The 15,852-nt window shown below is 46.7% G+C and overlaps 1 protein-coding gene across 1 annotated transcript in view; it reads left to right on the top strand.

Annotated features, from left to right (window-relative positions):
* Positions 1-1,007: 1,007 nt before the first annotated feature.
* The window catches only part of LOC142802905 (uncharacterized), a 28,749-nt gene continuing 13,904 nt past the window's right edge, over positions 1,008-15,852 (top strand). Inside the window, exons 1-2 of the mRNA XM_075887989.1 lie at positions 1,008-1,232; positions 1,640-1,838. Of these exons, the coding sequence (XP_075744104.1) occupies positions 1,008-1,232; positions 1,640-1,838 (424 nt within the window). The remainder of the gene's footprint in view (positions 1,233-1,639; positions 1,839-15,852) is intronic.

Raw genomic sequence — 15,852 nt, forward strand, 5'->3', positions numbered from 1 at the left:
GCAATGCCGACGCAGGCAGCATCGGCTAGGGAAAACCGACAGCTCACGCTGCACATCTGTTAACTGGCCATTCCGTATATGTAGGCACGAGACCACATGCTCGAATAATTCAGTCAAGGTTTTCTCTACTTGGCTTTTGCTTGACTTGACGCTTTGATTCTCTTGAGTATGTGATCAAACAACGGACGCTCGGAGCAGTAGGACGCACTGTACATCGTCTCCCGAGCCTTTCGGCATTTTCGCTGCGACGCGTGCTTACTGACCAATAATTTATGTATGAGTGGGTGCATGAGGTTATTGGGAACGCGCGGATATCACTCTCTGCACTGGATTTATCAAGATTCTCCCAGGAGCATCTGCTGACCCGACCAACGCCGCTCGCCGCCCTGAGCCTAGCTGGCTCAGCGCGCGTCCGGCTCCTTGCCTAAGCCTGGTGCAGCGTCTCACGCTACTCACATCGTCGTGCCCAGCCGCCCACCGGAATGGAGTGCGTCGTAGAAGGTCATACCATCTCTGAAGAGGAGTGGTCCGACGATTCCTGGTAATCGCCCGGCTATCGTGCCCAAGAACGACGCCGACGGGAACTTCAAAACCAAGGCAAGCCCGTTCTTCAACCGTGTACGTCGGAGAATGCCCGCGCCGCTGTGCCGGAACGCCAACCCCAGGTCAAGTCACGTCCGCCTCGGTTACGTCGGCGGGCACCACTCCCCCGATTGCCGCAAGACTCCATTCATATAGTAGGACGTCCAAGAACGCCCATCGACTTGACGAAAGTGCCGCCGTGGCAATTGCACGACGCCCTGCTCAAGGCAGCTTCACTGCCAGATCAGCCACCAGCAAGTCGGGATCGCCTTCGGACGCACCCCACCAATAATACCTTTACCTTGAGCGTGATCGACTCGCAACGCGCCCAAGCCTACCTTCGAGTGAAGTCGATTACCATCGGCGCTGCTACTATCGAGCTCCATGTCTACGCCCCCCCTCCAGACGACGCCATACGAGGCATCATGTTCCATGCATACGATGACTTCTCAGACGAAGAGATTTTGGCAGACCTACAAGCCAGCAACCCCACCATTCCTATCGTGAGTGGAAGACGCTTGGGCCAAACTAGGCACGTCGTGGTTGCACTAATGACGCCAAACCTTCCAAAGTGGATATTCTACCACGGAACCGACATCAGGCTGTACCCGTTCTACAACAGGGTGGAATCGTGTTTTAACTGCCGCAAGGTTGGTCACCGCACGGATGTTTGCCCGATGCCACGTAAGCAGCGGTGCCGCCGTTGCGGAGAGGAACACCCCACACCAGGACAGGGCGAAACACCCGCATGCACGCCACGCTGCATCGTCTGCAATGGTGCACACAACACCGGCAGCTCAAACTGCAAGTATCGCTTTATCAAGAAGGCGCCACCCACCCCGCAATCGAAGCAAGAAGCGCAAGAACCTTCGTCGAACATCCATCGCAACCCATCTCACAGTGGCTCCTCCAGCAGACGCTCACCATCATCTCGAGACCATTCTGCATCTCTCCCACCACTCGGGAACAGCAGCAACCAGCAGCAGCGCCGAGAGAGCAGGTCCCCATCCCACACCCGGCGCTCAGGGTCTCGTTCAGCTAAACGACGTGGCAGCAGGTGTCGATCCCACAGCAGGCGCCCGAGGTCACGCTCAGCCCAACGACGAGACAGCAGGCCCTCATCTCACTCAAGGTCCAAATCAGCCAGGCGCAGCCCATCGGTGTCTCGTTCATCCAGTCGAGGTCCCGGAGAAGCGTCCAAGTCGGTGGCCTGGCAGCGGGGCGCCCCGGCATCACTACTATTTTCCGATTCACAGGTGAGGGAGTTGGCAAAGGAGAATTCTGCCCTTAAGGCTCAAATCTCGGCCCAGCAGTCCCAGATAGCTAAATTGACTAGCTACATCCAGTCTCTAGAAGCCAAAATAGATAGAGCACTCAGTATCGACAAACAAACTACACCCACATCATCCGAAACACAAGACGCACATCCGAACCCCCTGGCACCAAACCCGGCGTTATCGCCAGTTCCTCAACTTCAGAACGCTAATAAACGCAAGGCAGCTACACCCACAGCTTCACTCCACGCAGACGCCGACATCACTACAAAAGTAACGACGGCAGTCACGGCAGCCATCTCAACGCTGAAATCCGATCTGAACGCTGAAATAGAAACGCGCTTTAATGCGATCCACCAAACCATCCGGGAAACAACCACCTCATTCGCCGTGTTAAAGAGCTCGACCGAAGCTGCACTGGCCGACTTCAGTGTGCAGTTGGCCATCCACCGCACACCATCCAATAGCCGGCAAACACCGGCCCCTACGCCAATAACATAGTCATGGCGGCTCTCCACACGCTCACCGTCTGGCAGTGGAACTGCAGGAGCTTCCGCAATAAGAAGGGCCATCTGCAGCAACATATCCAGCATATTCAAAACCATGCACCAAATGGGGAATGTTCGCCGGACATCATAGTTTTACAAGAAACGAACACTGCCGCTCAACTGCCCGGATACGCATCATATAATCAGAAAATAGACATATCCGCGAGCGCACAATGCCACACTGCCATCTTAGTACACAAGAATGTCACAGCCATTCAACATGAAATTGAGGGTACGAGTATTCATCACACACTGGTGGAAATTATACCAAAAAGACGAGGAGACAAGCCACTCTTCATTTTAAATATATACAGCCCTCCAAGAGATACAGCTGCGGATCTACCTTACATCTTTCGGAAAGCAACAAATCTGGCGAAGGATGCAAAGCTGCTCGTACTAGGCGATTTTAACGCAAAACATCCCGAATGGGGATACCCGAAATCCAACCCCAAGGGTCGCCGATTATGGAGCATCATACACGACCTAGGTTTCAGTATCCTCAATGATCCGGAGCAATCGACGCGAATCGGGAACAGCGTATGTCGAGATACTACCCCAGACCTCTCCCTTTGCAAAAACACGGAGGGTGCCCGTTGGCAAAACACAGGTCACACCGTAGGAAGTGACCATTTCATTCTAGCGGTAACCATTGAGTTAACCACAAGCAATGTAAAAAAACGAGCCACAGCTCGCATTACAGACTGGGATAAATTCCGCCAACTGCGCAAAGAAACGGCACCCGATTCGGTATTGGACTTGAACGAATGGATACTTTCTTTGAGTCGAGATGTGGACGCTACAACATACCAAGCAGACGTAACTCCGGAACAGCCATCAACAGATTCACGCCTTCTACATATGTGGGAGGCGCATGAAAGCCTCATGCGTAGGTGGCGGCGCCAACGTCACAACACAAGGCTCCGCCGCCGCATCTCGAGGCTCGAACGTGAATTAGAAGCCCACACCGCTGTGCTAACACGCCAACAGTGGGGCCAACTTTGCGGCAGCCTCAATGGCCAGATGGGCTGCAAGAAAACGTGGCATCTTCTGCGACACCTGCTGGACCCTGGTAGCTCCAAGTCGGCCGCACGCAAACAGCTCGCGCGAATTGTCCATCAATACCCGGGCACCAACGAAGAGCTGCTGGAGGAGCTCATCACCCGCTACATCTACACATCTCAGAAACAGAACAGCACAGAGCAGTTGCCTGAATACACTGGAACAGCCAACGAACAGTTGGACGCCGACATTTCGGAAAGTGAGGTTTGCATAGCGCTACATAAACTGCGTACAACATCGGCACCCGGTCCTGACGGGGTGACAAATAAGACGCTGCGCAACCTCGATCCAAAGTCGGTAGGGGCCATTACTGAATATATGAATGAGTGCTGGAGGTCCGGCCATTTGCCATCAGAATGGAAACACGCAAGGGTCGCGTTTATACCGAAACCGGGCAAGAAACTCGACCTGGAGAATCTTCGTCCAATCTCGTTGACCTCCTGCCTGGGCAAACTAATGGAGCATGTTGTCCTCTGTCGCTTGCAAAATTTCGCGGAAGAGCACCGCCTACTTCCCCCCACAATGCTGGGCTTCAGGGCCCATCTATCCACTCAGGATGCGCTCATCCAGTTGCATCACGATCTCCTACGACCTGAGAGTGGCACTAGTACCAAGGCTTTGCTCGGTCTGGACCTTCACAAAGCATTTGACAACGTGAAGCATAGTGCCATTTTAGGCAGTCTGTCCGAACTACGATCCGGGGAACGCATATTTAACTACGTCCGTGCTTTCTTATCTAATCGAACGGTTGAACTCTCAGTGGGTGACCTTCGTTCTAAGCTCATCACACTCGGTGATCGCGGCACCCCGCAGGGAGCTGTTTTGTCCCCTTTCCTTTTCAACCTCGCTATGAGGTCACTACCTCCCAAACTTGACACGATACCCGGCCTGCGATACACCCTCTACGCAGATGACATCACGCTCTGGACGACGGTGGGATCCGATGGTCAAATCGAGGAGACTCTTCAAAGAGCAACCGACGTAGTCGTTCAGCACGTGTCAGAAGCGGGTTTGGAGTGTTCCCAGAGCAAATCGGAGCTACTATTACTGCGACCTCCAGATCGCCGCAAAATTAAGACTCCACTTCCTAGTATTAACGTGTATGTCAATGACACGCCAATTAAGCAGGTGGCCCACATGAGAGTACTCGGACTCATTGTGCAAACAAACCACCACAACAACATTACGCTAGACCGTCTCACCGTAACCGTGAACCAGACGGCCCATCTTATATCTCGAGTGAGCGCTCGCAATCGAGGCATGAAGGAGAAAGAACTGCTACAGATAATTCAAGCCTTCGTTTTGTCGCGCTTCACGTACGCCCTCCCTTATTTGCACCTCCTTCAATCTGAGCGAGCCCAACTAAATCGGCTCTTACGCAAAGCGTATAAGGTGGCATTGGGTCTCCCCCGAAACACATCGACAGAGCACCTCCTCAGTCTTGGGCTGCATAACACCTTAGAAGAACTTCTTGAAGCGCATCTTACGGCGCAAATTCACCGATTACAGGGAAGCAGGACGGGGCGTTGGATCCTTGCTAACATTGACCATGTGGTATCTCCTACGGGTAACGATCCGGCTGTCATCCCCCCCAACATCAGAAAGAAATTCCTCATAAAACCACTGCCAAAGAACATGTTGGCCAGCCATCACGACGGTAGAAGGAAAGCGAGGGCCAAATTTTTGCAAAAAACGTACGCGTCCAACCCAACCGTTGCGTACGTTGACGCCGCCCAATACCGAGAGTTTACTAAAGCATATGCAATAAGCGTAATCACTCTCCCCGGCAACAACGCCAATTCACCTCAAATTAAAGCGGCTGCTTCTGTCCGTGTGCTTAATACGACAGAAGCTGAGGAAGCGGCGATAGCGCTAGCAGCAGCATCCGGATTCACCACTATACTCAGTGACTCAAAGGCTGCTATATCCAACTTCGCACGTGGCATTGTGGCCCCCACAACTCTGCGTTTACTATTGCCCAGTCTCCTTACAGATGCTGAGGAAGACGCACTATCCTCCATTGCGCTGGTATGGGTGCCGGCTCACGCGGGGAACCCAGGGAACGAGGCGGCCCACCTATATGCTCGAGGATTCGTCAGCCGAGCGGTGGTACCCGCCTCTGATTTGGAAAACCCTGGTGAAGCCTTGACATCCTACCATGACATCACACAATATTACCGTCTTTCGAGGCAGACAAAACCACCCCCGCACCATAAGCTAACTAAGCGCCAGGAGGTTATCTGGCGCCGCTTGCAAACACATTCATTTCCGTGCCCATACATTTATGCACGTATATACCCCGACTCGATTGATCCGCATTGCTCGCATTGTGGCTCAATAGCCACACTTAATCACATTCTCTGGGCCTGCAGGGAAGATCCCCCCTCTCTCGATCTCCTAGCCGCTCCCTCGCCAGAGGGGTGGGAGGCAGTTCTGACCTCCACCAGCCTGGCCGTTCAGCTCCAGGCCGTACAAAGGGCAGAGGAGGTGGCCATCAGGTTCAGCCTGGCGGGTCACCTACCTCCTTAAGTCTGACGACAATAAAGTTGTGTTCTCTCTCTCTTGAGTATGTGCAAAGGAAGCAACAGTACCTTCAACCGGTAGTACGGCACAACCCAACATCAGCGTCACACCACTCTTGGAAGGGAACGCTTCTCTTTATTCAATAAATAAAAATGATAAAGACGAAATAACTCTAAAGCATTCGAACCACACCCAATTAAGCGACATTCAAGTGATACGCCTACCACTCTGCGACACATATACTCGTGTTCTCGCATGGAGAGATGCGGCTGGCTTTCTTTATCACACGTAAGGATCAGACGCGCAGTCAATATGTATCTGAATCTATACATACCTAATGACAGGGTAGCTTCAAAGGTTTCTTGTATCTAACTAAATATACACGGCAACGAATACAAAAATTTCTTTAGTATTATATTTAGAGAAACAATAAAAACACAAAATGTATGCCTCGTGAAAGTACAGCAGATAGACGTACAAAAAGAATTGTGCATAATTTGTGCTTAACGGTGTGCTGAAAAATCAAAGCTGTCGACTTTACATCAAAACTGAAAAAAGAAATATGTGTATGTCAGATGACTCATCCAAACTCGTATACATAAGCTTAACTTTATTTGAGAATATGCAGGATTTACAAAAAGCTTTTTACAAGTAAAAGTAGACTTGCGTGTAATATTTACTTCAAGTGATTTTTTGTTTCAGATTTTACCACAAGTTAACTTGAATAACCATTAGCAAATACATTTCCACATATAAACATTTTGAGGTTTCCATTGCCTGCACAACTTGTGTTACGGGTCGGTGCAAAAAACTTACTCACAGATAGTGGAAAGTTGGTGTTAATGATAGAGTTTATCAAAGCTCCAAGAGAGACGCTCTAGGTGCCGACCAGTGCGGACGTGCGAAGATCGGCTCCTGCTTTCAAGAATGCTTTCCTGTGGTATTCACGAATTTGTCGCCGAGTTTTCAGTCCCATCGTGTGCCTAAGTTCTCAAGAAATCAGCAGATACCACCTTTGTGCTGGTGAGTGGACTTTTAAACTGTTTTGGGGGCATTTTTACACGGCAACGCCACCGGGGGATTTAAGCCTAACAACCAAGGAGGCGATTGTCGCCGATGCGCCGACCCGGCGCCAACGTGACTCAAGGCTCTGAGCGTTCCAGAGCCTGCAACTGAGAATAGAATACCAAATAGATGGAGAGGACATCTCTCCAGAGGATTGCACGGAAGACATGGGTTGGAAAGAAGCCGAAACGAGACGCTCAAGGAATAAGCAAGCCGCGGTTAGCGTTCCTGCTGCCCAGGGTTCGACCAAGGCTGGCGTTGCGGGAGACGCTCGAGCCAGTCGTAGTAGGTATGATACCAAGCATACAATCGTGCGAGCTGGACGCATGCCGCCACTACCCAAGGACTTCAGCAAAATTGTGCTACGACCACGTGGAGGATTAAATATCTCGAGAATGGGCACTGGAGCCGTGGCAGACGTGATAGTACTGGCGGCCGGCATCAAAGAGGAGGAGGCAATGCAAGACATCATCAGTTCCAACTTGCAGCAGAACATTATGGTGGCAAGCACTCCGGACCAAGACACAGCTTCAATATACCTCAAGGTCAGGCAAATTGACATTGGAGGCAGAGTTTTCGAGATTAGCGCGTGCGCCACGGCACCCCACGATACTTGTGAAGGAGTGATTCGCCGGATCCCCTTAAGCGATACTGAGGACATTTTGACCCGAAAGATTGTGAACGTGAACAACCCGCTCGCGCTGCAGGTCAAGAGAATCAAGGACACCGGGACAATCATCATAGAGTTCGAAGGACACAAGGTGCCCAGAATCGTGAGATATGGACCTTCACTTTTGCAGTGCTCTCTTTACCGCAAGAACATCGATATTTGTTACGTCTGTGGAAAGCTGGGACATCGGTCTGACGTCTGTCCGAACCCAGCTGAAACCATCTGCAGAGGCTGCGAGTTCAAGAACCCAGATAGCCTGCACCAATGCAATCCAACTCAGGCAGCACAGAAGGTTGGCCCAATATTGGGGATAGATCGGCATTGCCTGGCCCATGAACGGCCCAGTTTTCACAACGTACCGCCAAGATTGGCTATGCCAGCCAAATAGAACGGCGACGTTGGACAAGCGTTGACAACGTACCCCCAATATTGGTTCTGCCAGCCGAATAGAACGGCTATGTCGGACCAGCGTTAACAACAATCCGCCAATGATGGCTGTGCCAGTCTATTAGATTGGTTATATTGGGCCAGCTTTCCGAACTTTCTGCCCATATAGGCTGTGCCGGCCTATTAGAACGGACACATCGGGCCAGGTTGTACAAGTAGCAGCCAATATGGGCGGAGCCATCCAATAAGACCGGCATTATTGGCCCGCCGTTTGAACGTTATTGCCGGCGTCAGCTGAAAAGTCAACATCACGATGTCATAATATTAGAATATGAGCCAATTTCTGCGTGTGCTGCTTTTTGGCGCTGTTCTGGCCCCAATTCACGCGCCAATTTTTCAAGTTAGAGAGAGAGTAATATATGTGCCGGGCACAATATTAGAACTATCTTTTTGTTATTAAACCATGCCCCGCCGCGGCGGTCTAGTGGCTAAGGTACTCGGCTGCTGACCTGCAGGTCGCGGGTTCGAATCCCGGCTGCGGCGGCTGCATTTCCGATGGAGGCGGAAATGTTGTAGGCCCGTGTGCTCAGATTTGGGTGCACGTTAAAGAACCCCAGGTGGTCGAAATTTCCGGAGCCCTTCACTACGGCGTCTCTCATAATCATATGGTGGTTTTGGGACGTTAAACCCCACATATCAATCAATCGATCATTAAACCATGCACAGCTCGTTGAAATGCATAATCGTTGGTTGAAGTTGTGCAAGGTAGACTTTTTAAGTGAGAAAAAATTACCGATCAAGTTTCTCTGTCAGACGTGACGTCCGATGCGGTGCTATCCGTACGTATGACGAAGCTGCTGCTGATACCGCTGTCTTACGCGTGCATGTAGACGTCGAATATCTGACGCAAATCTTATGGTATCATGTGTCGGGCTAGCTATCTACGCGACCTATTCGAATCTGTTTTGCCTTCACAGCACAGTTCGGTTAACGGCACTTGCTGTTGCTTGACGTGTGGGAAGAGCGGGGGTCGTCAGTTGCGTTATGGTGACTGAATCATACAACATATGCAGTTGCCGTGATCTAACACACAGACGCGCGTGCGCACGCACGCACGCGCTATATTCATGCAACGACCACACGAATTCCCAACATCGCAGTGAACGGTTGGTAAGGTGTTGCGGAGTGTGTGGGCGCCGTAGGGCACCCTGTCGGTGCCCAGCTCGTTGCGAACGCGAATTTCGGCGTGGAACGCATCTTTTTTACGTACTTTTTTTACGTGTGCCCAAAGCGGTAGGCTGCGCGATACGAGAAGTACGACACACAAAAAAAGAAGAAACGTCAATGCATAGGGCAAATCGTTGATAACAAAAAAAAAACACGCACGCTCACGCCACTGCAGTGGCGTGAGCGTGCGTGTTTTTTTTTTGTTATTAACGAACCACATGTGCTTCCATAAAACATGACAGCCAAGAATGATGAAGTATTCATTTACATACACATTTCTATGAGTTGCTGAAACTCACGCAAAAGAACATATCTTTCTTCCTTGGATATTGATCGAGTGCCTTGGAATTATGCTATGTGAATTTGACACATCAACAGTGCATTATGATTCCCACCATAAGGGGCCACAATCTTGGCAAGTAATATAAGTACTCTTCCCACCTGATGTGCACCTAACGTAAAGAGGCCTTGTTTCTCATGTTAGCAATATATATATATATATATATATATATATATATATATATATATATATATAAATATATATATATATATATATATATATATATATATATATATATATATATATATATATATATATAACCACTCGAAAAATATACCAGGTGTAACCAGAAAAAGGTGCACCTGCAGTTTTAAAGTTTAAAAGAAGCAATGACATGCCAACCATCCAAAATAGAACGCCCGAGGAAGGAGCATCAATCAGTATTACAGCAGCTAAAAGCCTGCTAACATCTGAAGGTAGTCATGCTGCTCTTCCATTCAAGTATGGTGTACACTGAGAAAAGATACTGAAGATACACCATCAGCAAATGACAAAAGCAATACAGACAGAGCTTTCTCTTATAATACAAAAAGTCTTTAGCTGAGGAGGCAAATAAGTCATTGGCACACAATAAGTGCACAAAAAAAAAAGCTGTCGCACGAGGCTGTCAGCGCTTAGACAACACAGGCAAAAATACAGTAGGCTGAAGAAGGGAAAACCCATAGCAAAAGTTACCATACTCCTGAGTTCTTGCTTTGCGTGCAAATGAAGCTAGCGTGAAGTTGAACAATAGATTAAAGCACCACAGTCAAAATCTGGAAGTCAATGCTTTAGGAATAATACAAAGTACTGAAGAAGCATGCAAAGAGCATTCCTGTGAAGGCAAATATAAAAAAAGACTGAAAGCTCTGTGGCCCTGAACAAGACAACACCACAACCAATCGAAGAGCCGTTCGGACACACCAGCAGTTCTGGCCAACTCTAAAAAGTCACAAAAACATACCTTTAATGCCTTTTTTACAAGAGAACTTCAAAATAAATGTGCATACACCAATGCCAGAAGTATCGATGGAAGCTATTACTCATATTCAGCTCTTCATTGAAACACTGACAGAAGATACTTGTACCTGGATGCTTAATTACTTTGGTAAAACTCAAGAGCGTCGACGCCAAGTGGCAAAAAAATTATGATGGAAGACTACAATGTGATCAAATGCACACGTGAACCACCAACCAAGGTCCTATGCTAGAGTGAATATCGCAAAAAGTCTTGAACGCCTAATGTCACTGGCTCATACTCGGCGTTCTCAATCAAAATCTTGACCTCCCACACAGCATATTATTTCAACAACCTGCCACCTCTCACCATGTCATGAAACAAGCTCGAGTATACACAAACCCTCCTCACCGTTAGGTAGTTAGATAGCTCCACTAGTGCTTCACTCTCGGAACACATAGACCAGGGCCGTAACTAGACGGGTAGTGAGGAGGTTCTGAGCCCCTGAAGTATTTTCATGCTCTGACTTTTCGTCAACAATAGCTTAATCTGGGCAAGTTGGTTCATCGTGGTTGTGTTCTAGTAACAGTGAGAAAAGTTCAGGAAGAGACAAAAAGGACAGGAAAGAGCGCTGACTGCCAACTAAATTTTATTGAAGGTACTACGCCCACTTTTTTACAGAGTACAAGAACAGTGCTCATGCACAACGACACATGTGAGACCATGATAATATAATCTTAACTGAGAAAAGAATACTCTCTCTCCGAATGGATGAGTGAAGGTATACTGATGCACTGATCCATGGCCTTCCTGACAAGAAAATGCTTTCACAGTCTCTCTTTCATTTCTTGTTCTTGCTTTTTTCAAAAACAGTGTTTTATGAAACATAGAACTGCACACACATTCTTTACAGTGTATGGCCATGCGACTACCATAGCCATTCTTAACATTTTAAGCATGCTGTCTTGCTCAAACATTAGGGCATTGCCCAGTTTGTCTTATGTTTACGTTTCCACGTGTCAATAGTATCTCATACACAACATTATATTGGCATTCAGTATACCTATTCTCGTGACGAATGGTGAAATAATGGCTATTCCTGTTGCTTTTTAGTACACACGCTTTTGAAAACTTGCAAGGGATGGCAAATAACAAGATAAAATCATATCGGCTCGCTATTTTCTTTATATTGTGAAACACCTTTATTTATTCAGGTTACCCCTAAAGGCCCTCTAGAAGAGGGTATTACATAGGGGGGGGGGCAATACAACATACAGAAATACATGGGGAATACAATACATGAGGTCAGAAATACAATACATGGGGCCAATACAACAACATAGAAAAAAAAGCAGTACAGCAAGATACAGTGCAACCTGACAACCGCAACAAAGCTCAAACCATGAATACGGGCAGCAATTGCATGGCGTTATACAATAGTTAAAAAACGAAAGAAAACAAACAGCAAAAGCAAAAAATATTTAGTTAGTCACCGTAGTGCGCATGAGCTCTGAAAACTTTACCGAGTCTTTCTCGGTGGCAATATGTGCAGGCAAACTGTTCCACTCAATAATAGTGCGCGGGATGAATGACTGAGCGAACCGAAGTGTGCGAGATAGCGGGCGTTTGACTTTGTTAGGATGATCACGGCGGGGAAAGATGGAACAGGCGGGTTCAAAGAAACTGTCATGTAATGATGGGTGATTGTAAAGTTTGTGAAAAAGTGATAGGCGTGCATATTTCCGACGAGTGGCCAAATCCTCTAGCTCAGCACGGTTTTTTAAGTTAGTTACGCTGGAATAGGTAGAATAATCTGAGTAAATGAAACGAGCAGCTCGGTTTTGCAAAGATTCAATATTTGATACGATGTAGGCTTGATGAGGATCCCAAATGGCACTGGCATATTCTATTTTAGGGCGAATTAAACTGGTAAAAGCAAGTTTTTTTAACTGCGATGGAGCCTGTTTAAGATTTCGTTTCATTAACCCGAGAGACCGGTTAGCAGCTGCAAGAGTGACTTCTATATGATGGTGCCAAGATAGATTCGATTGAAAGTGGAGACCAAGGTACTTGTAGGTAGATGTTAACTCAAGTGTCATATTATTCAACGAGTATTGACTAGGAAAACGTGTAGCAGCGTTAGTAAAGGACATGCACTTTGTTTTAGAAACATTTAACGACATAAGCCAAGTTGAACACCAATGATTAATTTTGTTAAGGTCAGATTGCAAAGCTAAGCGATCAGAATCAGAAGAAATGTTACGGTATATTACGCAGTCGTCCGCGAAAAGTCGAACGTGTGAAGATAAAGAATTCGGTAGATCGTTAATGTAAACGAGGAAGAGTAGAGGACCAAGAACACTGCCTTGAGGTACACCAGATGTTACCGGTAAAGAGGAAGAATAAAAATTCATAGCAAAGGTGCATTGAGACCTGGAGGAAAGAAAAGCTTTTATCCATGCAAGAACTATAGGGTGAATGTTAAGTTGTTCTAGCTTTAGTAGTAATCTGTGGTGAGGAACGCGGTCAAAAGCTTTAGCGAAATCTAAGAAAATGGCGTCGACCTGGCAACCAGCATCCATGGATTTATGAAGGTCGTGAACAAAACCGCCAAGTTGGGTGTCGCATGAAAATCCCTTGCGAAAACCGTGCTGAAAATTGAAAATGATATTGTGACGTTCGAGATAGTTTATTACTTGAGTGTGTATGATATGCTCCATGAGTTTGCAAATGGTACTAGTTAAGGTTACTTATGTACGTACGGTATAGCATGCAAAGATCTTTGGTCATTCTGTTTTTATTTTGGTCCTGTTTTGTTTAACTTGACTTTCTGCAGGAGGGTTTAGCACACGGGTGTGATGGTGCTGTTGGGATATCCAGCATCCTTTAGTCTTTTAATCTGGTTTTTAAGGCTTACCTCATCCTTGTGCTCACATGACTTCTGAAGGGTGGCCTCAATGCACGTGGTGGCAATTCCTCTGTGTATATTGTGTAAATGTGTAATTATGTGTTATGATGTACTAAAAGAGATGTCCCAAGAATCAGAATAAGTGACAGTAGTCAAAGTTTTTGTCACTGCCTTTATAGAAATACCAGTTTATTTGTTGCCTCCTGCAGTATTTTAGGGCCTCTTATATAGATAGGATGTTTTCTCACTTTTATTACATTTTTGTATTGATGATGCCATATGCTCAGGAGGTAGAATGTCGTTATGTTCTTTCTGATAACTTCTAGCTTCTGAGCAAAGATAATGTTTCAGAAAAATGAAAAAAGGCTAGCATAATATTAAGACATGGGAAGAAAGCAGAGTTTATCAAAAATGAATGCATTAGTTGGGAATGACAAAAAAAGATGGATGACAGGTCAGTAATGTCAATTAATTTATATTAGGACACATGAAATGTAGCAGTGGGTGGCAGGTGATTAGTTCCAATGAGATCGAGAAATTATCAGCCATAATATGAAATTGGCTCATACAGGACAGGGAACATTGATTGGGCTTTCACCCTGCAGTGGACATAATATAGGTTTAACGCTAACAATGAGCAAAGCCTGTGAAATTAATGCTCCATGAAATGAGCAGTACTGCACAGATTGCTGTGCTAGACTTCCCATTTTGCATGTTTTTACCAGCTTATCCTGCTCACTGTTCAGACACAAAGCTTCACCAGAAAAACAATGTTATACTTGGTGAGGATAATGCCAGTGAATCCAGTGTTTTATCTACACCTTTCCTCGCTTAAGTCCTCCTCCAAACTATACGATTTTTCTTGGAAATGTTCTGCTTACAGCACACCAACCGATCAAGTGAAACAACTTTATTGGGGTCCTGCAGGACGCGCCCTAGTATGCAATCACCATTTCACTTCACGTTACAACATACTGGTGGTGAAAATATTCTCTGGCAGGGTACAGAAGTGCCTGCACTGAGCTAGCTTGTGCAGCACGGTCTATTCCAGAAAGCTGAACATATGTTTGGTACAGAATTTTGTAACCACACGATGCTTGCACAGATTAAATGTGGCCACACATAGCAACTTCTGAGCTTTTTTATGAAATGATCTCGCAGTATCTGAAAACATTTGTTTTTTTGTTTACTTCATAGTTCCCAGTGAAATATTTCTCTTGTTCCCCTCATTGAATAAGGGCATTTGGTGTGACTAAGGTGTTCCTAATGCCTCACTATGAGATCAGAAAAACGATTCTCCTTGAAATTGCTTCACAAGCATTTCCTAAGATATTGAATGACACTGCTTGCACATGTACAAACATTTGCTAGTTTTATTGAGGGTTCATGATAAAGGGAATCAGTTGGTGCATCCAAGCCGGACAGAGATTGACTGGCCCTGAAAAGGGCTGTTTAGTTATATATCTTGCAGCTTGTTCCAGGTAGACAGGGCTTCATTCTGTAGAAATGGTAACTCATCACACTGGTTCCCCAGCATGAAGAACATAACTTGATGCTAACACTGACTCAGATGTTCTGAAATGTCATAGAGGGTACATGAAGGCTGGGTACATGAAGGTTGCAGTTATACTAACTGTACAGTCAGCATGCTTGTGTGATATGTGCATAGCTGCATCAAAGCCACGTGTGAGAATTGCGTAAACAGCTGAAAATCTCAATGGCAGCATAGCTTAAGAAGTCTGTCATCCCTTTTTTGCCAGTTTTCAATATCATCCTTCCCTTTTCATGCATCTTCTTTCAATATATCTGGGGTTTTAATTCCCAAAACCACAATATATTAATGAGAAGCAAATTTTGAACATTTGGTGTTCTTTAACATCTTCACTTGTTTGCAGCGCAACACCAGGAACACAGGACAGGGAAGGAGCAAAAGAGAAAGAAAAGACGGCGCCGACTCTGAAAAAGACGGCACTGACATCATGACACGCACATGTCGTGTTGTAAGCTGCCCAAAGAGTGGCCTGCCATGAGAATAGTGAAGAATGGGGAATAGGATCTACCAGTAAGGGCTTTGTGTGCAATTCACAAACAGTGAAAAAGATCCACCAGGGGTGAACCACAGGTACATGGTGCACTCTGGTTGAGAGAGAGCAGAGTAAAACAGATGTGCCAGACAGGAGAATATAAATGGTTTTGTCTGGAGCTGGTGCCAGACCGAGCTCTGATTAAGCGTAAGGGAGTATTTAGCGCCAGGCCAATCCGATCCCATTCCTGTGATGGGGTGCAATGTGATGACAGGTGCGAATTCCATTTTATTTTTTTTCCATGGGTT

Source organism: Rhipicephalus microplus, chromosome 3, assembly GCF_043290135.1.
Source record: "Rhipicephalus microplus isolate Deutch F79 chromosome 3, USDA_Rmic, whole genome shotgun sequence".
Classification (NCBI taxonomy): Eukaryota; Metazoa; Arthropoda; class Arachnida; order Ixodida; family Ixodidae; genus Rhipicephalus; species Rhipicephalus microplus.